This window comes from Pelophylax lessonae, assembly GCF_965119305.1.
Source record: "Pelophylax lessonae genome assembly, chromosome: 3".
NCBI classification, from domain to species: domain Eukaryota; kingdom Metazoa; phylum Chordata; class Amphibia; order Anura; family Ranidae; genus Pelophylax; species Pelophylax lessonae.
The window spans coordinates 198,028,636-198,053,392 of NC_138770.1; the positions used below are offsets into that span (position 1 = coordinate 198,028,636).

General features: G+C 39.3%; 1 protein-coding gene across 3 annotated transcripts in view; it reads left to right on the plus strand.

Moving 5' to 3' along the window:
- The window catches only part of INPP5D (inositol polyphosphate-5-phosphatase D), a 222,847-nt gene that overhangs the window by 171,560 nt on the left and 26,530 nt on the right, over positions 1-24,757 (plus strand). For all 3 annotated transcript variants that reach the window (XM_082251273.1, XM_082251274.1, XM_082251275.1), the window contains 11 exons: positions 3,681-3,787; positions 6,532-6,634; positions 6,730-6,926; positions 7,018-7,135; positions 8,788-8,884; positions 8,977-9,115; positions 10,966-11,074; positions 11,360-11,448; positions 15,079-15,160; positions 19,739-19,828; positions 22,352-22,465. In XM_082251273.1, coding sequence (XP_082107399.1) covers positions 3,681-3,787; positions 6,532-6,634; positions 6,730-6,926; positions 7,018-7,135; positions 8,788-8,884; positions 8,977-9,115; positions 10,966-11,074; positions 11,360-11,448; positions 15,079-15,160; positions 19,739-19,828; positions 22,352-22,465 — 1,245 coding nt within the window. The remainder of the gene's footprint in view (positions 1-3,680; positions 3,788-6,531; positions 6,635-6,729; positions 6,927-7,017; positions 7,136-8,787; positions 8,885-8,976; positions 9,116-10,965; positions 11,075-11,359; positions 11,449-15,078; positions 15,161-19,738; positions 19,829-22,351; positions 22,466-24,757) is intronic.

Below are 24,757 nucleotides of genomic sequence, written 5' to 3' on the forward strand. Positions count from 1 at the left end.
GTTGATTTTTATTTATTAACTAAGCGCGGGTTCTTTGTATTACAATTTGAGTTAACCACTTACCGCAAAGTGACGTATCCGTACGTCGGCTGACTTTGCGGGGTTATACCGGGGTGATGCCCCGGTACCGTTGTTTAGAGCTGGTGGTCGGCTTTCCGGCGGTAATGACCGATGCGGCTCGGGAGCCGCTCGTTCGTTACCCTGGCGAGCGGGAGGGGACTGGAAATGGAGTCCCGATCTAAGCCGGATTGGGTCTCCGATGACGTAACCCGGAGGCGGCGTCCATGATGTCACGTCCGGGTTACTCTGCTGCTAAAGGCGGCAAATTCAAAAAACTAGTGTATTCAAAAAATGCAGTTTTCGGCGTTTTGAATGCATGGAAGTGTAGAGGAGGGGTCTAGGGTCTTTTAGACCCTCGATCCCTCCATAAAGAGTACCTGTCACTGCATATTGCTGTCACAAGGGATATTTACATTGCTTGTGACAGCAATAAAAGTGATCAGATTTTTTTTTTTTTTAAACCTGTGATAAACTTAAAAAAAAAATAAAATAAATAGGAAAAAAAAAAATCTTAGCCGCCCCCGTCGCCGTTAGCTCGCGCACAAAAGAAAACATATATGGAAGTCGAGCCGCAAATTAAATCACCACACATGTGAGGTATCGCTGCGATCGCCAGAGCGTGAGCAATAATTTAAAAAAAAAAAAGAGCTACACTCCAAATCTAAACTGGTGACCATTAAAAAATTTTAAAGCGTTGTCTATTGAGATTTCTATTGACCGTAGTTTGTCGTCATTCCACAGGTGTGCGCAATTTTAAACCATAACATGTTGGGTATCTATTTACTCGGCGTGACATCATCTTTCACAATATACAAAAAAATGGGCTAACTTTACTGATTAGTTTTTTTTAAATGCAGTGAAATATGATTTTTCGTAATTTATCCAAAAAAATGGCGTTTTAAAGACCGCTGCGCAAATACCACGTGACAAAAAATATTGCAATGACTGCCATTTTATTCTCCAGAGTCTTTGCTAATAAAAAAATATATTTATATACATATATATATATATATATATATATATATATATATATATATATATATATATAATGTTTGGGGGTTATAAGTAGTTTTCTAGGAAAAAATACTGATTTTAACTTGTAAACAAAAACTGTCAGAAATAGGCCTGGGGCCTAAGTGGTTAAATAAATACATTATTACAGTGATCTATACAACAGGCCAAAAAAAAGGGACAACTAAGGAGAAAAGAGGGACAGAGGGATTTGGTTCCACAAAAGAGATAAATGAGGGACAATTGGGAGCTATGACCTACCTCTATGTCTAGGGAAACCCACACAAGTGCATGCAAACACCATGCAGATGGTGTCCTGGTTGAGTTCAAACCAAGGCCCTACTGTAAGTTCTGCAAGGCAGAAACTCTAACCACTAAGCCACTGTACTGTCATTATATATGAGATTATGCTGTCCTGTTATGTGAAATCAGCTCATTATGTAGCTTTGAAGGGACACTAACTGTTTTTAACTTTTCATTTGAGTCTGATGACATTTATGATGTAGAAGTCACCAGGTGTCACAAGCTTACAGCAGTAACCTGGTTTTTGTTTTATTTCTATAAATTAAAATATAAATATATATATATATATATATATATATATATATATATATATATATATATATATATATATATATATATATTTTCACAGTATCTCACAACAGTGAGTACACCCCTCACATTTTTTAAATATTTTATTATATTTTTTCATGTGGCAACACTGAAGAAATGACACTTTGCTACAATGTAAAGTAGTGAGTGTACAGCTTGTATAACAGTGTAAATTTACTGTGCCCTCAAAATAACTCAACACACTTAATGTCTAAATGGCTGGAAACAAAAGTGAATACACCCCTAAGTTAAAATGTCCAAATTGGCCCCAAATTTTCAATATGTCAATATTTTGTGTGGCCCCCATTATTTTCCAGCACTGCCTTAACCCTCTCGGGCATGGAGTTCACCCGAGTTTTACAGGTTGCCACTTGCATCCCCTTCCACTCCTCCATGACAACATCACGGAGCTGGTGGATGTTAGAGACCTTGCGCTCCTCCACCTTCCATTTGAGGATGCCCCACAGATGCTCAATAGGGTTTAGGTCTGGAGACATGCTTGGCCAGCCCATCACCTTTACCCTTAGCTTCTTTATCAAGGCAGTGGTCATCTTGGAGGTGTGTTTGGGGTCGTTATGTTGGAATCCAGTCTCCAAAGGGAGGGGATCATGCTCTGCTTCAGTATGTCACAGTACATGTTGGCATTCATAGTTCCCTTAATGAACTGTAGTTCCCCAGTGCCGGCAGTACTTAGGCAACCCCAGACCATGACACTCCCACCACCATGCTTGACTGTAGGCAGGACACACTTGTCTTTGTACTCCTCACCTGGTTGTACACATGCTTGACACCATCTGTACCAAATAAGTTTATCTTGGTCTCATGAGACCACAGGACATGGTTCCAGTAATCCATGTCCTTAGTCTGCTTGTCTTCAGCAAACTGTTTGCAGGCTTTTTTGTGCATCATCTTTAGAAGAGGATTCCTCCTGGGACGACAGCCATGCAGACCAATTTGATGCAGTGTGCGGCGTATGGTCTGAGCACTGACAGGCTGACCTCCCACCCCTTCAACCTCTGAAGCCATGCTGGCAGCACTCATACATCTATTTCCCAAAGACAACCTCTGGATATGATTCTGAGCACATTCACTCAATTTCTTTGGTTGACCATGGCCTGTCCTTTTAAACTGCTGTATGGTCTTGGCCACCCTGCTGCAGCTCAGTTTCAGGGTCTTGGCAATCTTCTTATAGCCTAGGCCATCTTTATGTAGAGCAACAATTTTTTTTTTTCAGATCCTCAGAGAGTTCTTTGCCATGAGGTGCCTAGTTGAACTTCCAGTGACCAGTATGAGAGAGTGAGAGTGATAACACCAAATTTAACACACCTGCTCCCCGTTCACACCTGAGACCTTGTAACACTAACGAGTCACATGACACCGGGGAGGGAAAATGGCTAATTGGGTCCAATTTGGACATTTTCACTTAGGGGTGTACTCACTTTTGTTGCTAGCAATTTAGACATTAATGGCTGTGTGTTTAGTTATTTTGAGGGGGAAGCAAATTTACACTGTTATACAAGCTGTACACTCACTACTTTACATTGTAGTAAAGTGTCATTTCTTCAGTGTTGTCACATGAAAAGATAGAATAAAATATATACCAAAATGTAAGGGGTGTACCCATTTTTGTGAGATACTGTATATACACATATATATATATATATATATATATATATATATATATATATATATATATATATATATATATATATATATACTGTACATACATACATATATATATATATATATACACATATAAATATATATAATAATAATCAATCTCAGCTGGATTTATATTCCTTAACAACCTATGCTTGCTTGTTATTGTAGATAACTGTGCATGCCTCTTTGCCCTTTTAATGAATTAATCTCTAATTTGCACAAAGATAATGCATAATGCCACAGGTTGAAATAATCATTTGGGATATGTATATAATAGCATGCTTTACCCATCATAACCTGACCCTGCTAACAGCATTTGGTTTACTTATTCCTAGTTTTGCAGCTGATCAAGTCCCAGAAGCTGCCAAATAAATTAGTAATTGTCCTGGAGACAGAAAAGGAAAAGACACTGCGCAAGGAATATGTGTTTGCTGATTCCAAGGTACATAATACTGTCTGTGGATTACAATAATGGCATCTACTTCTGCTTTAAATGTTTTTGGTCATAAGTGACCTAGGTTTAAAGGGGATGCATAGTCTTTTAAAACTTTTTAGCTATGCATGTAAAAAGAGATCGGCTTGATAAATGAATCTGATCATTATGTGCTAGTGATACACAAGGTTTTCTTCTATGTATAATTTGCAATTATATCTGTAAATGGGGTAATTTGTTCATTGAATGCTATAAACAGGCCCTCAGCCTATTTTGCATTGCTACATAATGGTAAATCTTTACTCCCTCTTGTGGCTAATTTATAAATTTATCTTTATTACAGTAGCAAAAATATGAAAAAGCACTATTGTAAAAATGTGAAAGTCATATCGCAAATGACAAAAAACTCAAAGTATGTGCTCACTTAATTTACGCCAGGGGTCTTCAAACTACGGCCCTCCAGTTTTTCAGGAACTACAATTCCCATCATGTCTAGTTATGTCTGTGATTGTCAGAGTTTTACAATGCCACTTGGGATGTGTAGTTCTGCAACAGCTGGATGGCCGTAGTTTGAGGATCCCTGATCTACGCTATAGTTTATCTTTAAATATCTTTGTAACTTACTGTATTCTTTTTTTTTGTTGCTATGAATAATTAAGCTAAATGAAACAAGTGATAGCATATGCTTTCATTCTTTATTATTACTTTGTATTATTGATCACTACTGACTGACAATTCTAGCTTCTACTGAGGACATAGGGAAACTGAACCATTTATGGTTTCCAATAAGGACATAAAATAATGTTTCATGCAAAAAATATGGATTCGCGAGAAATAAGTGCATGTAATAGTAAAATAATAGTTAAAGGGTAATTCCACTTTCATGGGGAAAGAAATCAGGAGATAAAGAAAAAACAATATAGTGCATACAATTGTGACACAAATCATATTGTAATTAAATGCTATTAATATCTATCTTTCCTTTTCAATCTGCAGCTGTTGTAATTTCCTGGAAATGCATTGCAATATGGCTACCTGGAGCTGTTCTGTACACAAAGTGTGTACTGACCACACCCCAGAAACATAATTTCCTGCTTGTGTGATTAGCTCCTCAATTTTCCCAGAAGTCTGCACTAAGATACAAGTCAGATTTCTGGCATTCCCTACAACAAAAATGTCATTTTTGGTGAGATATTCCCAATAGGAACACATCTAAAGGGATGCAGGCCCAGCAGCTTTCCTCATTAGGGCCCTGCAGCTGCCGCAGCTGATAGATGATCATGACACCACTCCCATTAGACCCACTCAGCACAGAGGAACAAACAATGATTTCTTCAGAATACCAAAAGATAGGAATCTGCAACAAAGTTTGTTAAAATCCCTGCAATGTACAGAGATTACCCAGAGGGGAATGTTTTTTTCTAAACAAAAGTGGAGTTACGCTTTAAATACTTATTGCATGAGAGGGAGCTGCATACCTGTGTAATATTTAGGCACCTACATTAGACTGATGTAAATGTCAAATAACAGTGCCATGTAATGAACCATTTCATGACCAGTTGTTTAACTTTATATCTAATTTGTCTGTGTAAGTAGTTTTTCCACCATTTTTAAGGTGGCGTTTCACTCGTTCAATCAACATTATGTATTTTTAATCCTTATGCTGCTAGCATTAGTAAATAGGTAGGAAAGTATATCATATTTACTTGTTTTAAACTTTTTTTTACATTTCTTCAGTTACAGTATATCCTAGTTTCTAGACCTAGGCAAATGTCATACATCCCTGGAGTCTTCAGTAGGGGAGGAGGGGCTTTCTCAGCTAAGCACACCTTCTCCTGCTTGAATGCCTGATCTAAGGGCAGGTGAATTCCAGGAAGTAAATGCTGCATGAATCATCTGCCCTTACTCAAGATGTCCACGGCCAGAAATGCTAGGGGTTGTTTTTCAAGCTGATTTCGCAACAAAATAAAGCATGGAGACATGGATAGATGAGTTTGCTTTGCATATTAAAAATGAAGTAAACAGTATGTTTGGTTTGTGGTGCTTAGATTAGGTGTTTCTCCACTTTAAGGACAAATAAGGCCTTTTTTTAGTATAATATTTAACAAATGTCTTGCCTATTTTTTTTGTTTTTATAAACTGGTAAATTGATAAAAATGTTTTGTATAAATTCAATCTGTACTTAGGAGTTAATTGCTATTTCTTTTGGTCTATAATCCACTTTACTGACCCCAGTTGTCTGATAATTTGTTTTGCACTGTGCATGGGGCACAATGACTGCTCAGTGGGCAGATTCCTGATCATAAGTCAGAAACCAGAGCAATCAGTCACATTACAGTCTTGGAAAGGAAGCATGCACTGCCGAAGGCTCCCAGTTCCAAAAGGGAATATAGATTCACACTGCCAGCTGTTATACTGGAGAAATCTATTTTACAGAGGAATAAATTACCTGCAACTTTTTTGCACTATTCTATTGAGTTGCAAAACAATGTGGGAGGTCAACAGGTTCACAAGACAGTTACTGTCAGACTTTATGTGCCGCCAATCCCTTTTTCCAGGTGGAAGTATAAGAATTACACAAATGTAAAACTTGTTGTAATTTCCGGTTCTCTAAGGGTTTAGCATATTTATTGTAAGAAGTAGAAGATAGAACCTGAAATCATTTTCTAGTAACTCAAAAGCAATGATCACATTTGCTAACAGGTCAACAATCCTGCCCAGTATCTTAGTTTGTTTTCTCTTCCACCCTACAGAAGCGAGAAGGATTCTGCCAACTCCTACAGCAGATGAAGAATAAGCATTCAGACCAGTTAGAACCAGACATGTTATCAATTTTTACTGGAACATGGAATATGGGTCAGTCCAACCCCCTGTATTTGACCAATGAAGCTATCAGCTCTACCTGTTCTAAGATATCATCTGTCATACTTGTTGTTGGTGTATTGTGACAGGTGATGCTAACCCGCCAAAGGATATCACGTCATGGTTTCTGTGTAAAGGTCAGGGGAAGACACGTGATGAGACAGCAGATTACATTGAACATGATATATATGTAATTGGTACACAAGAGGATCCACTGAATGAAAAGGAGTGGGTGGAAATATTGCTCCGTTCCTTAAATGAGATCACCACTGCCGATTATAAGCTGGTAATATTGAAGTTTAGAGCCATGTCAATGCAAATGAAAATAAAAAAGGGTTGCCATACAAGAGTTTGTGACTAAATTTACTTTAACCTAGATAACAATCCAGACACTCTGGAACATACGGATTGTAATCCTAGCCAAGCAAGAACATGCTCATCGAATCAGCCATGTTTCCACCAACAGTGTAAAGACTGGAATTGCTAATACGCTTGGTGAGTAACCATTCAATGCATTCATTTTTTTTTTTTTTAATTCGTTCACATGCCTACAAACCATAAATAAAACCTAAATATTTCAATAAAATCAGAGATTTTGATATACAAAAAAGTATGTTGCCAGATATCAAGAAATTAGACGCACCACTTACCTTGGTCAAAAAATATGTTTGAAGGTAGGAAAGGTTAGATTTTAACAGTGCAAAGAGACCCAAAGTTATAAAAAAGTATGAACAAAATTTTATTGAGACATTTCTATTTAAAATTTTACATATAATAAAAACATGGCACAATAGTCATACGAATAGTATATGTATGCAGTGACTTCCGCTTTACATGTTTAGCCAACCAATGGCTTCTTCAAGAGACCTTAATGAGTCTGACATACAAAAACGCTATAAAAATTGATTTCAATTCAATTTCATATTGTTTTTGTATGCCAGTCTCCTGATGAAGCCATTGGTTGTTGAAACATGTAGAGCGGGAGTCACTGCATATACTGTATATACTAATTGTAAGACTATTGTGCCATGTTTTTATTACATGTAAAATTTTAAATAGAAATGTCTCAATAAAATTTTGTTCATACTTTTTTATAACTTTGAGTCGCTTTGCGCCGTTAAAATCCCATCTTTCTTACCTTCAAACAGAGATTTTAATAGGTTTTTCACCTAGTGATATACATTTTTTACATACACAGCAAGTCCAGACAACTAAATGGTATGGCTGTCTTTATACAGTAAGCATAATACACATATAAGCATTTTAGGCTGTTTTCCACAGAAGAGCCAGTGAATGACATTTAAAGGAAGAACATATTAAAAGATGGAAAGTACAGAGCTGGCCCTCAGGATCCAATTAATAACTATCCTTCATTTTTTATATGTACTAGAAGTATGACAGCTATATTTGGTTGCTACAGGCAATCCGTCATATGTTGTTTCTTTAGTTTTAATATATGCCTTGTTGTTTCTGTATTAGAAAATTAAAGACAAGAGGAGCTGAACTTCAAGTTGTGCTCAAAAAGGCAGGTGTAGGGCAAAAGGCAAAGAACTTGTCACCAGTATTGCCTGTGATCTCTCAGCAGTTGATCTTTCCTCATACTGACTAATGTCTTGCTCTAAACTATGGTGTGGAGACAGACATCTTGGTAGAGGCAGGGCTTTGCTTCCTCCAGTAAGCAGCACAATACTGACATCATCAAATCTCCTGTGACTAGCAGCCAGAGGCAGCACTGCCTTAGATTTCACACTGCAGGTATATAGCTATAAGGCTATAGGTAGCTCCTAGGCACCCTCACATGCCAGGAATGCATTGCCATTTTGCAGGAGGAATTACAAAAAAAGTTACATTTTCGGGGTACTGCTTTGGCACAATTAACATTTCTAGATTTTAGAACACAGCATTGCTTCACTTTGGAGCTCAGGTCCACTTTAATCATTTATTTTGTGTAACTATTCTGGATCATGTAAAGATACAGTTTTTTTGGTTTTAAGAAATCAGCAGATGCAGTAATTTCTGATGCAGTGGAGTGAAAAAATCATATTCAGACAATTGTAAAATCTGTCAAATTAGCTCTAGATATTGCTTAGACTGTATGGGCTCATATAGTAAATTGTTGTTTATTAGCAGCATGTTCTTATACACAGGAAACAAAGGAGCAGTTGGTGCCTCTTTTATGTTCAATGGGACTTCTTTTGGTTTCATAAACAGTCACCTTACTTCTGGGAGTGAAAAGAAACTCAGGTATTGTGTAGCGTCTCTGTTAAATTCCAGTTTGTGTGCCCATGGACAGTCCCCCTAACAATACTAGCTGCCTTTTGTTTGCTTTCTATTAGGAGGAAACAGAATTACTTTAACATATTGCGCTTCCTGATCATGGGTGACAAGAAGCTTATTCCGTTCAATCTCTCCCATCGATTTACCCATCTTTTTTGGCTGGGGGATCTCAACTACCGTATTCAACTTCCTAACACTGTAAGTAGTTGATAGGCCAGCGCATGGGAACTTGGGCTCTCCTCTATATAATTTAGGGGTTTTCACAGCTTTTGTATATCATTACCACAATTATTTTTATGTCTTATTGCCACAATAAGACATAAGGTTGCTTACAGTATATTTTTATGTCTTATTGCCACAAAGGTTGCTTACAGTATCCTCCCTAACAAAGCTGTGCCTCTTTCCACATGTACTGTATTCTTCTGTGGGTAAGAGTATATATCAACATTTCCCGACCAGGGTTTCATAGAATCCTGAGGTTCTTCCAGAGGTTTCTAGGGATTCCTTGAGCACTGAGCAATTTTCATCTCTCAGATAGTTAACCCCTGACAATAATCTTTTTGGCTATCTGTAAGGGGAGGACTCTTCCCACTGACCACAAGTGTAGGAAGCAACCTTCTCACTGACCATCATGTTAATAATCAGTGAGACGAAGTGTTTTTATGGTCTCCTCCATATGAAAAGGTTACGATCGATGGTATGGCATAGATGGCCTAGAGAGGGTGGGTAAGATTGCAAACGAGGACAGCTAGGCAGAAGGTTTTGCTTACAGACTGCAGGCTTAAAGTGTATCTAAAGCAAAACTGTTTCGTTATTTTTGAATAGAGGGATGGGGGTTTAGAACCCTTTTCCCTTCCTTTCCTGCTGCAGAAATTCACTCTGTCCATTTTTCCTAAAGACCATTGTCAATGAGACTGAAAGCGAGAGAAAATCCTAAACTTTGAATTGTTGCCAGAACAGGAATAAATGGGAAAATCTTCCAATGGGACATTTGCTCTGCTGATAACTGTCTAAGAGAGGTTTTCCCTTTCTATGGAGAGACTTCCTCTTACTTCCTGTCATGTACAGGACAAGAAGTGAAGGGGACTCTCAGATAGCAAAAATCTGACAGGAAATGTAACTCTTCTCTACTCTATCCAAACCTGAAAAGAACATTTGGCTTCAGATATACTTAAACATTGCATAAAAAACTTTCTCAAAGTCAGAATCTGATTGTAGACTGACAAACAGTAATGGTACTTTTCCACTGCAAGTACCGGCTCGGCTCTACTCGGCCCTGCTTGGCCCTGCTTGGCCCTGCTTGGCCCGGTTTGCTTTTCCACTGCTGGTACCGCATGGTACGGTGTTGGAGCGGTTCGGTACGGTATGGTTTGCTTTTCCACTAAAGTAGTACTAAAGTTAAGTGGGTGGGATGTGGGTGGGATAACGATTCTCTGACTAATCAGTGGCTAGTAGTGACTGCATGCAAAGGATTGTGGGATATGGTACCGGGTATGGTACCTTTTGGAACCACAATCGAGGTGGTACTGTTTTTGAGAGCCGTACCGTTCGGTTCCATGCAGTGGAAAAGCGCCGCCGTACCGTACTGTACCGAACCGTTCCTACACCGTACCATGCGGTACCAGCAGTGGAAAAGCACAAAAGCGAGCCAAACCGTTCGGTTCCATGCAGTGGAAAAGCGTCATAATTTTACAAAAGAAGCAGAGACCATTGAGTTAGAAAAGGCATTATTCATTTTACAGAGTGGAAGTTTCAATAACTTTTTAAGTAAGGCCAAGCTATGTTTACTTCACCCATCCATCACTTCCTGAAGAACATTCTTTAAAATGTATCTTACACATGATTTCGTAATAAAATTCCACACAGCATGACCTTATTTACAATAATGACCATTCACAGAGCCAAAAGTTTCTGCTCCTTTAGTAAGTCAACTCTAAGTCGATAACCTTATTTTTATCATTTTAAAATGTTATCAAAATAGGAGCACAACATATATTGATAATGAGTTTTATTGCAATTTTAATTATTTACTTCCGTACAACTGGCAGGAGGCAGAGAGCATTGTACAGAAGATTAAGCAACAGCAATACCAAGAACTACTGGCCTCTGATCAGTTAAACATGGAGCGTAATGAAAGCCAAATCTTCCTCCACTTCCGTAAGTTATAATATTATTCAGTCCTCTTTGTACTAGCTGATAAAAATGATAAAAAGTACAGTACATGGTGATAATCCACATTATGAGAGGTCATACCAAACTGTTTTCGTCCTGTATGGCAAAAATACTGGCAAGGGGAGGACAATCCAAGCAAAATATTATTCAATCCAATTTGTTCGTTACCAATAGTGCATTTAGACGTTTGTACTGAAATTTAAAAATATCCTTTGTATGGACAGCTTATATGTCTTTTCCATTTTGGTCTTTATTCTTAATTACTTACAGAGGAAGAAGATATCACTTTTCCCCCAACATATCGGTTTGAAAGAGGAACCAGAGAACGGTACTGCTACACCAAGCAAAAAGCAACAGGGGTAAGTCGTTTTTAAACTGTACAACTGGTACAAGCAAAAATATGACCTGAATTGGCCCTGCATGCCTTTCATTAAGGTAAAAATGTTTAAGTAACAGTATGCCCCCCCACCCCCCATACTTACCTTGAGTCTTCACTCAATTCAGTGCTGTTCCCGTCTACAGCGGCTCTCTCCGCTCACTTCCCGGTCATACAGGCTCTGCTGAGTCAGCTGGAGCCATTGACTCCTGCTTCTGTCAGTCAAATCCTGTGAGAAGGGGGCGGAGCTGAGCCCCGCTGTCTGTGTCTATGGACACAGGTAGCATGGCTCGGGAGGGTATGGGGCACCTAGAAGAGGAAGATCCTGGAGCACTGGTGGAGAACCCGAGAAAAGGAGGATCAGGGCTACTCTGTGCAAATCCATTGCATAGAGCAGGTAAGTATAAACATGTTTTTTATTTTCAAAAAAATTGAGTTTACAATTACTTTAAAATGCATTTCTTATTATCTAAACATATCTGAAAGCTACGTTGCACCTAGAAAAATTAGTTCTCTCATTGTACTTATAATAAACACATAATTTGTACTATATACTGTGAGTAAACATTAGCTGATTGAAACATTTCACCAAGGGTACTGTGAAGTACTTCTGTTGGAAAGGCATGTCAAAGGACTGGATTCATAGAACTTCAAATGCATTGGATAATAAAACAGTTCTAATAAATGCAGCTCTAATGTGAATTTAGTATATTCTTGGAGTTTAAAATTAAAAGTAAAGGACCCAAGGATAAAAATGTGATATATTGAAGTTTACCAGTCTTTGGATGTGGTGACAGCTTTAGTCTGCATTTTTCAGGCAAAGAACATTTTCAGCAAGTACGGAACATGTGTGTTAATCTTGACAGAAATACATTGTCTTTATAACTTCCTGTTAGTTGAAAAGAAAGCACAAACAATGTTATCTATCTTTACTAAACCCCCAACCCCCATGTAATAGTAATGAACAAAGACAAACATACTTGTTGTCAAGCCTGGTACCATGGCTGCCTCAATGGACACCGCAGAGTACATGAGCATAGCCACCCAGGGAAGGAAGTGGATTATATACAGGATTGTAAGGTATAAGAAGGGAAAATACCAGAAGAAAATGAATGCTGCCATCACATCTAAACTTTTGTTTTTGGGTTTAGATACAATCTAAAGGTTACATTTCAGGATGAGGCTTTGGCTCAACTAAACCTCCAGTCTAAATCATATAAACACATGCCAGGTTGATCAAAATAAAAGATATTTAACATCTTATAGTTTATTTTCTCTCTAAAGCAGCCACAGCCTGAGTACAAAGGCCTATTCTCTGTCAGCATGCTGCAGAGTTACTTTCTGCAGTGGTCTGACATGTCCCCTGCTGAATCAGAGATAGAGTTTTTCAATCAGCGTGGAGCATGAACTTTGCTGATTGCAGAACTATCATTCTGGTTCAGTAAGGAGTATGTTGGACACTCTGCAATGAGACCACTGCTTCCCCACAGAGATCAAGAAATGTATTATGTGGCTGTTGGCAGAGGACAGGCTTTTCTACTTAGACCGTGGTTGCTTTCTAACAAAAATAAGTTGAAAAACTTTGCATACCTTTTTGTTTTGATGCTTCTGGAATGTATTTAGCTTATTTGAATTACTGAATTTTCAGTTGAGCTTTAAGGGTAGGTATGAAATGTTGGGAGGGTTTAAGTGTCAAGGGTTAGTTTTGGGGTTAGGTTTTTGTGTAGGTGTAGATAAACACAACACTAAATATTACATGACGCTGGTCTGTTTGTGCCAAAAAAATGAAAGTAAAGTTATGAAAAGGATCTAAAACTCTGTCTTATAAGAGTTTTTCCTTCTGCTTTATATCCCCAGTGCTCTCTATTATTCTATTATAATATTCTATACAATATTGCTTTCATGGGAATTCGTTATTTGAAGGAAATATACGGTAATTAACCACTTTACCACTAGAGCATTTTGCTGTCTTACGTCTTGGCCACTTTTTGCGATTCGGCGCTGTGCGACTTTAACTGACAATTACGCGGTCGTGCGACGCCATACCCAAACGAAATTTACGTCCTTTTTTCCCACAAACAGAGCTTTCTTTTGGTGGTATTTGATCACCTGTGCGATTTTTACTTTTTGCGCTATAAACAAAAAAAGAGCGTTTATTTTGAAAAAACAACAATATTTTTCACATTTTTTTATATGAAATTCCCCCCCAAAAAATGTAAAAATCTAAATCCTTTTAAATTTTTGGCCAATTTGTTTTCTGCTACCTATGTTTGGTAAAAAAAATTCACAATAAGCATATTTTGATTGGTTTGCGCAAAAGTTATTGCGTTTACTAACAAAGGGAAAGATTTCTGTCATTTTTGGTGTTTTTTTTTAAACGCGTAATGGCGGCGATCTGCGATTTTTTTTGCAGGACTGCGACATTGCGGCGGACAGATCGGACCCTTGACTGACATTTTTGACACTTTTGGGGGTACCAGTGACATTACTACAGTAACCAGTGCTATAAATATGCACTGTTACTGTAAAAATTACACTGGCAGGGAAGGGGTTAATTTTATTGGAGAGGGAGGGGTTAATGTATGCCTGGTGCTTACTAACGTGTGTGGGGGGAGGTGACTGAGTGGCACATGGACAAGTCCAGGGTTCAGCTATGCTGAACCCTGCAATCTGACCCTGCCTGTCACTTGGGAGATCCGCCCGCTTGTGTTTACACAAGCAGGCGGATCTCCACACTAGATCCCCGACGATCAGGGAAGAGCGGCGGCGATCGCCGCTGCTCCTCCCCTGGCCTGACTCCCGCTGTGACTGAATACAGCGGGAGCGAGCCTCCGGCGGCGCGCGCGCACCGCCGAGAAAGGGGAGTGTCTGACGACGTAGGTCTACGTCATCAGACGATAACGAGCCACTTTGCCGCAGTAGTACTACGGTACTCAGACGGCAAGTGGTTAAAGAATATCCGATTCCTGGACATCTGTAATATGCCTGTGACATTACCTGTGGGGTATTTATGGCATATTTAAGAAGAAAAAAAAAAAACAGTATGTATAGATACTATATATGTGCATCTCATAACATTTGAATATCATCAAAAAGATACCTTATTTCAATAATTAAATTCAAATAGTGAAACTCATATATTTTATATAGAGTGATATTTTTCAAGCATTTCTTTCTATTAATTTTGATGGTTATGGCTTACAGCTAATTAAAACCCAAAATTCAGTATCTCAGAAAATTAGAATATTACATAAGGCCAATAAAAAAAGGATTTTTAATACAGAAATGTTGGCTGATTTAAACGTTTGTCCATGTACAGTATAGTGTGCACTCAATACTTGGTCAGGCCTCCTTTTGCATGAATTACTGCATCAATGCGGCGTGGCATGGAGGGGATCAGCCTGTGGCACTGCTGAGGTGTTATGGAAGCTCAGGTTGCTTTGATAGCAGATTTCAGCTCATCTGCATTTTTTGTCTTTCGCAATGTCACTGATCGCCGCCATTACTACTAAAAACCCACACATTATGGGCCGTATTTGCCTTTCCTCTGGTGCTATTTACTCACCATGCATGCTCTATTTAGTTCTAACAATGCATACATTTTCTTTTGCAGATGAAGTATAATTTACCTTCTTGGTGTGATAGGGTCTTGTGGAAGTCATATCCCAAGATGCATGTCTTATGTCAGTCCTATGGTAAGTCCATCAATTTGATGTAAATATTTTCAGAATACACAAATGTAAAATGCATAAATATATTTACAACTTCATGTTTTTGCATCCAAATATACAAAAGAAAGTTCATTGCAACCAGCCCTCTACTGTACACAAACTTAGTGTATGAATTCTTTTTACTTTTGCCCAGGGCTTTTTTTCTCAGACAATAGGTGCAGGAACTCCCCTTTCTGAGTCACCACTTGTCTCCGCCCCCCCCCTTCCCACCACCTGCACCATTCCTTGGTTCCACCCCCTACCTACCTCCCAAGTACTGCTCCTTTTAGAGAATACAGAATCGTATAACAATTGTGGTACTACATAATTTGTATGGAATTTGTTAATAATAACAAGAAAAACAGTAAACTAGAGCACATGCAGCCAGCAACAATAGACCCCCTCAGCAACAATGAACCACCCGGAACGAAATACCCCCTACCCCAGCAACAAAAGATCCCCAACAGCAATAACAGATCTCCCTGCAGCCAGCACCAATAGACTCTCCAACAGCCAGCAACAATAGACCCTCCCCCAGCAACAATGTATCCCTAGCAACAATAGACCCCCCAGCAGCAATAACAGATTTTCCTGCAGCCAGCATGACTAGATCCCTCCCAGCAACAACTGACCCCCAACAACATAGGACGCCCCCCCAGCAATAGTAGATCCCCCACCAACAACAATAAACCTCCTAAGCAACAGTACACACCCCTCCCCACCCCACAAAAGTAGATCTCCTGCAGTAACAATAGACCCCCCAGCACATAGCATCAATAGACCTTGAACCCCTTACCATTACATACAGTCAATGCTGGAGGTGCCGGAACTGCGCCCCCGCCCCCCCCCCCTGCGTTCCCTCTGAAAAAAAGCCCTGCTGCTGCCCACACTCCATGTGTCCCATAGAAAATTATATAAAACAGTAAAAAAAAGAAAAAATCATGTGATACAACAATTGCAATAATGTGACAATAAACTTCATATGTTTGTCAATGAAAATCATGTGTCTATTTATTTTACCTATGTGATAAAATCATATTTTATTCAACGTTTTCTGAAAAATCGAATTTACACTCACTGGCCACTTTATTAGCTACACCTGTTCAATTGCTCAGTAGCTCAAATAGCTTATCAGCCAATCACATGGCAGCAACTCAATGCATTTAGGCATCTAGATGTGGTGAAGGCGACTTGCTGAAGTTTAAACCGAACATCAGAATGGGAAAGAAAGGGAATTTTAGTGACTTTGAATGCGGCATGGTTTCTGGTGCCAGATGGGCTGGTCTGAGTATTTCAAAAGCTTCTGATCTACTGGGATTTTTATGCACAACCAGAGAATGGTCCGAAAAAGAGAAAATATCCAGTGAACGGCAGTTGTGTGGACAAAAATAAAAGTAAACAAGGCAGACCGCTGTTCTGTCACTCCCCTCAAAGTTAGAAAGCACTCCCTTGGAGCACCCTTAACCCTTTTGATCACCTCTGTTGTTAACCCCTTCCCTGCCAGTGTCATTTATACAGTAACAGTGCATTTTTTTTTAGCACTGATCACTGTATTGGTGTCACTGGTTGCCAAAAAGTGTCACTTAGTGTCATATTTGTCTTTCGCAATGTCACTGATCGCCACCATTACTAAAAAAACAATCAAAAAAATAAAAAGTCCATAAATGTATGCCATAGTTTGTAGACGCTGTAACTTTTGCGCAAACCAATCAACATACCCTTAGGATTTTTTTTTTTACCAAAAATATGTAGCAGCATACATATTGGCCTAAATTGATGAAAAATTAGATTTTTTTTTATTTTTATATTGGGAATGTTTTATATTAGAAAGTAAAAAATATTGGGTTTTTTTTCTGAAATAGTGGTTCTTTTTTTGTTTATAGCGCAAAAAAAAAAAAAAAAAAACTGCAGAGGTAATCAAATACCACCAAAAGAAAGCTCTATTTGTGGGAGAAAAAAAGACTTCAGGCTTATTTGGGTACAGCATCACACGACCGCGCAATTGCCAGTTAAAGCAATACAGTGCCGTATCGCAAAAAATGGCCTGGTCGCTAAGGGGGTAAAACCTTCTGGAGCTGAAGTGGTTAATGTATGTTAGAAGCTCAAAGAAAAAGAGTATACATAGTGGTCTCCGTATATACAGTATCTCACAAAAGTGAGTACACCCCTCATATTTTTTAAAATATTTTATTCTACCTTTTCATGTGACAACACTGAAGAAATGACACTTTGCTACAATGTAAAGTAGTGAGAGCACAACTTGTATAACAGTGTCAATTTGCTGTCCCCTCAAAATAGCTCAACACACAGCCATTAATGTCTAAACCGCAGGCAACAAAAGTGAGTACACCTCTTAGGGAAAATGTCCAAATTGGGCACTATGTATGCTCTTTCTATTTGAGCTTCTTACATACATTCACTGGAGGATGATTCTGGATGGAGGTGGATTGAGTATCATCGGGATTATTTCCATGGGAATACCATTCCTGGTAAAGTACCCCGCTTTAAAGGTGGCCTAATTTTTAGTTGGGTCATAAATTAGTTGGATCAGGTGTGGGCATCAGAGTGAAGGTGATGGGTAGAGCATGGTGTATGGTGGGACGTATATTGGCTTTTTTAGAACACGTTGAATGAAATATGATATGAAATAAATGGGCACATGATTTTGATGTACACTATATAAACTTTATTGCAAAGGATATAAAGCATACATTTTTTGGTGATATACAGTGTTTGAAAAAGTATTAATTCTACTTGAAATTTCCCATGATTTGTCATGTTACAACCAAAAACATGAATTAATTTTATTGTGATTTTATGTGATAGACCAACACAAAGTGGTACATAATTGTTAAGTGGAAGGAAAATGATAAACGGTTTTCAAAATTTTTTACAAATACATATGTGAAAAGTGTGGTGTGCATTTGTATTCAGCCCCCCCCTGAGTCAATACTTTGTAGAACCACCTTTCGCTGCAATTACAGCTGCAAGTCTTTTTGGGGATGTCTCTACCAGCTTTGCACATCTAGAGAGTGACATTTTTGCCCATTCTTCTTTCCAAAATAGCTCAAGCTCTGTCAGATTGGATGCAGAGTGTCTGCGAACAGCAATTTCCAAATCTTGCCACAGATTCTCAATTGGATTTAGGTCTGGACTTTGACTGGGCCTTTCTAACACATAAATATGAGAAAGGAAAGCGTAGCACACTAAATATAAACAAATATCATTCAAATATTCATGTAAATAAACAAAAATATGGTGTGTTCAGGGTGATGTGCAGTGTTAGTTTTCCGCCACACATAGCGTTTTGCTTTTAGGCCAAAAAGTTAAATTTTGGTCTCATCTGACCAGAGCACCTTCCTCCACATGTTTGCTGTGTCCCCCCACATGGCTTCCCACAAACTGCAAATGGGACTTCTTATGGCTTTCTTTCAACAATGGCTTTCTTCTTGCCACTCTTCCATAAAGGCCAGATTTGTGGAGTGCACCACTAATAGTTGTCCTGTGGACAGATTCTCCCACCTGAGCTGTGGATCTCTGCAGCTTGTCCAGAATTACCATGGGCCTCTTGGCTGCTTCTCTGATTAATTCTCTCCTTGCCCAGCCTGTCAGTTTAGGGGGACGGCCATGTCTTGGTAGGTTTGCAGTTGTGCCAAACTCTTTCTATTTTCAGATGATGGATTGAACAGTGCTCCGTGAGATGTTCAAAGCTCAGGATATTTGTTTATAACCTAACCCTGCTTTAAACTTCTCCATAACTTTATCCCTAACCTGTCTGGTTTGTTCCTTGGCCTTCATGATGCTGTTAGTTCACTAGGATTCTCTAACATATCTCTGAGGGCTTCACAGAACAGCTGTATTTAAAGTGAAATTAAATTACACACAGGTGGACTCTATTTACTAATTGGGTGATTTCTGAAGGCAATTGGTTCCACTAGATTTTAGTTAGGGCTATCAGAGTAAGGGGGCTGAATACAAACACACGCCACACTTTTCAGATATTTATTTGTAAAACATTTTGAAAACCATTTATCATTTTTCTTACACTTCACAATTATGTACCACTTTGTGATGGTCTATCACATAAAATCCCAATAAAGTACATTTACGTTTTCGGTTGTAACATGACAAAATATGGAAAATGTCAAGGGGTATGAATACTTTTTCAAGGCACTGTATATGAGAAGATGGTGAGATGTGTTATGTCCTTTAACAAAATGTATAATATAGTTATTTGTTTTTACACATTGGTCACATTATTGCAAGTGTTTTATCACATTAGTGCAAGTGTTGTATCACAGGATTGTTTCTTTGTTTACTGCATGGCACTGTTTTATATAATTTTACATGTTGTTGCATACAGCATGCACAGTACTCATTGCACTATGATTGCCAATCAGGAACACCCTAGATTTTTTTAAAGAGCCTAAATTATTATAATAAAAGATCTTGAACCTGTATATGTATTTGCATATCTAACAGTATATGATATTGTAATTTGCCGAATGTTCATTCCTTGTGGTAATAACTGAAGCTCATTTGTTTTGTTCTCCCCCTTATCAGGCTGCACAGAGGATATCACCACAAGTGATCACTCTCCTGTATTTGCCACATTCCAGGTTGGAGTAACTTCTCAGTTCGTCTCTAAAAACAGTAAGACATATTTGTTGTTGTTGCCATCAGATAGTGACATTATAACCAGTCTGGTGCTTTTTTTAATGAATTGTACTGTATACTAAAGTCAGCCCTCAAATTTTCCACTCGCCTGCTCGCATTTTGCTAGTGAAAATTGATTGAGGGCGAGTGTGGGGCTGCCTCGGGAGCCGTTCTTCCAGCGATCACCCAGGGGAAGAGAGAGGAGAGGAAGAGGAAAGCTGTCCGGATCATCACAGAGCAGGGATCGTCCGCTGCAACAGCTTTCATTTGAATTGCTGGACGCTCGCCGTTACACACAGCACCGCCTCCTGGCCCAGCTCCTTTGATAGACAGAACACAGGTCCAATGCTGGGATGTGTGACATCTATCATAGGAGCCAAATCCAAGAGGCGGTGCTGTGTGTGATGGCAAGCACCCGGCAATTCAAATGAAAGCTGTTACAGTGGGGAGATACCCTCTCTGTGATTATCCAGCTGGCTTTCCTCTTCCTCACCTCTCTCTTCCCCTGCACTGGTAAGGCTGCATTGATAGGCACAGGTGAGGCTACATTGATGGGGACAGTTGAGACTGCATTGATGGGCACAGGTGAGGTTGCATTGATGGGCACAAGTGAGGTTGCATAATGGGCACAGGTGAGGCTGCATTGAGGGGCACAGGTTAGGCTGCATCTATGGGCAGAGGCGAGGCTGCATTAATGGGCACAGGTGAGGTGGCATTTATGGCCACTGATCAGGCTGCATTGATGGGGATAGGTGAGGTTGCATTGATGGACACTGGTGAGGCTGCATTCATGGGCTCAGGGGAGGCTGCATTGATGGGCACAAATGAGGCTGCATTTATGGGCACTGATCAGGCTGCGTTGATGGGCACTGATCAGGCTGCGTTGATGGGCACAGGTGAGGTTGCATTGATGGGCACAGGTTAGGCTGCTTAATAGGCACAAAGGAGGCTACATTGATGGGCACAGGGGAGGCTGCATTGATAGGCACAGGGGAAGCTGCAATGATGGGAAAAGGGGAGGCTGCATTGATGAGCATTGATGGGCATTGATCAGGCTGCATTGATGGGCACAGATGAGGTTGCATTGGTGGGCACAGGTGAGGTTGCATTGATGGGCACTGGTGAGGCTGCATTCATGAGCACTGGTGAGGTTGCATTGATGGACACTGGTGAGGCTGCATTGATTGGCACAGGTGAGCTTGCATTGATGGACACTGGTGAGGCTGCATTGATGGGCACTAATGAGGCTGCATTCATGGGCCCTGATCAGCCTGCACTAATGAGGTTGCACTGATAGGTACTGGTGAGCCTGCACTGATGAGGCAGGACTGATGAGGCGGCACTGATAAGCTTCACTGGTGATGCTGCACTGATGGGCACCAATAGGCTGCATCGATGGGCACTGAGGAGGCAGGACTGATAAGCTTCACTGATGATGCAGCACTGATGGGTACTGATAGGCTGCATTGATGGGCACTGATGAGGCTGCACTGATGGGCACTGATAAAGTTGTTATTAATATTTTATTTTTGTAATTTCTGCATTATGCAAAAACATTTAACAGTGTCATTATATGAGATAATTTATGAGGGCGTGTTTAGGGGCGGAATTAGTGGCGGGGCAGGGTAGTGGTTGGGTCAGTAACCCTTAAGGCCTGGCTAGCAGCTCAGGACTTGAAATTTTGAGCCCTGCTTAAGTAATACATCAGCAATGGATTTTGGGCTATATTTAGAATCCATACTTCCCTTAGCACACAAATTAAAGATGCCATGTAGAAATGCTCCAATTTTTCAATAGCTAACCTTCTTATATTGTTATTAAAGTGGTTGTAAACTCTCACATACTGTATACCCAGTGAGGTGACTGGCCTCAGGTGATACACAGAGATTAAACACATCTTCCAACATACATTTTACCTGTTTATCTACAGCCCTCCTTTCTCTACAACCATTCAACATACACAGATCAAAGGCTTTTTCTCAGCTACAGCAGGCAGAGAGTGGGGATCTGACATCACACGCTGCACAGCATAGAGAGGAGAGCTAAGTGTGATCTGAGACCTGAGTGGAGGAAATGGACACACCCCTTCTTCACAGTCTCAAAGGGAAACATGCAGAACTGAGGCTGTCAGTGACCTTCTATATGCTGGAGGGGGTACAGTGCAACTCCTGAGAATCTGTGGTGTTGGCATGACCTGTCAGAAGTGTGAGTAATACAGATAGCCAAGGAATGACAGGTTGGACCGAAATTACATTTGGTGCTTTAGATTGAGGCAAGTACACAGTATAGAGGGATATGCTTTGTTCATTTTTCATTTTAGAGGTTTACAGCCACTTTAAAACAAGATATTCTAACAATGGTGTTTGCTCTCTGCTTTAAAAGTAGAGACACTATTTTGTTAAAAAAATAAATAAAAAAATAGCTGATAGTCTTCTGCACTTTACAGACAGGGTAAGAAAAATTTGTAATATGAATGTAATCTGTGATCATTGTCTGTTTTTTTCTTTTTTTATTCTTTAGATCCCAGTGATACTGATGAGCAGGGACATATTGAACTACTGAACTGCAAAGCTACTCTGTACACCAAAAGCCACACCAAATTCTACATAGAGTTTCATTCTACTTGCCTAGAAAGTATGTAGCCTAGTTGTGTAAGATATGTAGCACTACCTCAGGGTAGCTGTTTAATTGTTTGGGTCCTCCTTTAGGTCACATATAATTTAAAGGGGGACCCCCATGCAAAAATTAAAAAAAGTGTAAGCTTCCACAAGAAATTCACATCAGATCCTTTAATGGGATAAACCTATGCGCTACCAGTAGGTATAAGATGTAAGAAGCAAGAAGAAGATATATTTATATATAGTGGAACACCAAGGACTAAGCAGCCAATTCAGTAGTGTCACCACATATAAGTAGTGTCACACATATACACAATAATATATAAAATAGAGAGAATCAGCGCTCGGATCCTTAAAAATGATGGACCACCCAATAATGGAAGAATAAAAATATAAATCACGTAGTAGCAGATGTAGTAAAAAAATGATGATGCAGCAGTATAATCAAATCACAATAAATATCCGCAGTGTAGTATAGATGCAATAATCAGTCAACGGTCATAAATAAATCAAATAAATACATAAAAAATATGCTATAAATATAATAAAGTGATAAGTGCTGAAAAAGTGCAGAAATGGTGATAAACTACTGAGCACCGGTAGCTAAAAATGTGACGGTGATTCAGCTAAATAAAATAAGTATAGACAAAATGTAAATCCAAATGTTGAAAAGTAAAGATATTGATAAAAAAAATTTCAATATAAATCCAGAAAGTTTCAATAAAATGTATGTAAGATATATTCATGTGCTAGTGTATACAAGTGCTGATATTAAACGTGAAAAAATAAAGTACTAAAAAGTCCATAGAAAAATTCAGTGACTATAAAAAGATGCCGGTGAATAAATAAAGTGCTCAAACGTCCATAAAAAGATCAAGTGGCTAAAAAGATGAAACAAGTGGCTAAAAAGATGAAACAATAATTCCGGTGACAGCCAGGTGCAGTGGTAGGTGAGCTAAAAAATCCAACATTAGGTGTAATGGCCGCTCACCTCCATTAACACTCATATGAGCGTTTAGGTGCAATCGTTCACCATATAGGACCTCTTGATCTTCTCCAGTAAGTATAATACTTATACATGCCGACAATCTTATAGTATTCTCCAAACTATATGCAGTGCTTCAAGGTATATATATATATATGGATCCCAGCAATGGTAAATTGAATAATCCTTTCCTTTATAAGCGATATCCTCCTTTAACCACGATGTGTCATCAATTTCTGGGACATTCACTCATTGCAATTGAAATATAAGAGGGAAACTCTCATGGTGTGGTAAATCAGGGTAAGATTTAATCAAACAATGCAGATAACTTACAGTTAGATACAGGAAGATGCGTAGAACAAACACAGGACCGCCGATGCGGTATACTCCAATACTTCCGGTCTCGGCCGTAGACCGGAAGTGACGTCACCACGGCTTCTCCCCTCACCGCCACATTTTTAGCTACTGGTGCTCAGTAGTTTATCACCATTTCTGCACTTTTTCAGCACTTATCACTCTATTATATTTATAGTATATTTTTTATGTATTTATTTGATTTATTTATGACCGTTGACTTATTATTGCATCTTTTATACTACACTGCGGATATTTATTGTGATTTGATTATACTGCTGCATCATCATTTTTTTGGCAATACTGAGCTCTCCACCTAGATCACTGGCCAAGGTGAAACTGGTTACAGCCCTGACAGTATTGGGGCCCTTGTTTTATTGCAGTAAAGAGCTTTTACCCCAATTGAGAGATTTTTAGTCCATTAAGTAACAGCACAGTCCCCTCCTGGCAGACCTTCCTTGCAAACAGTGACAATAGCAACGGTAGCATGATTGGACCAATGTAATTATGCATATACCATACATGTGGGGTACCTCTAGAAGCTGGCAATCACCGTAACAGACTCTGCTACTACAGTTATCTCTACTTACTTCTGGTACCTGTGCCAAGCAGCTGCCCTGCTGCATTCTGAGCAGAGAAGCTCGGCTGCTCAGGATGGGTGCCATTCAAAGATTGCTTTGCATTTTTTCAATGAATACAAAGTGTTTTCTGATTGGATGAGGTGGAGAGGCGGGTGGTAATATCAAGCTCCCTACCTCATCCAATCATATAATGCTTTGCATTCATTGAGAGAATGCTGGATCTAGGCAACCATATAAAAATATCCATACTTGGAACTTTTCTTTAAACATTTTAAGGTGGCTAACAGGTCTCTCACCACTTGTGAAGATCCTGTAGCATCCTCTAAAACAGTAGCAACTCCGGAACAGTAGTAACTCTCGAATATTAGGTCTGGAAGAGCAGTAGACA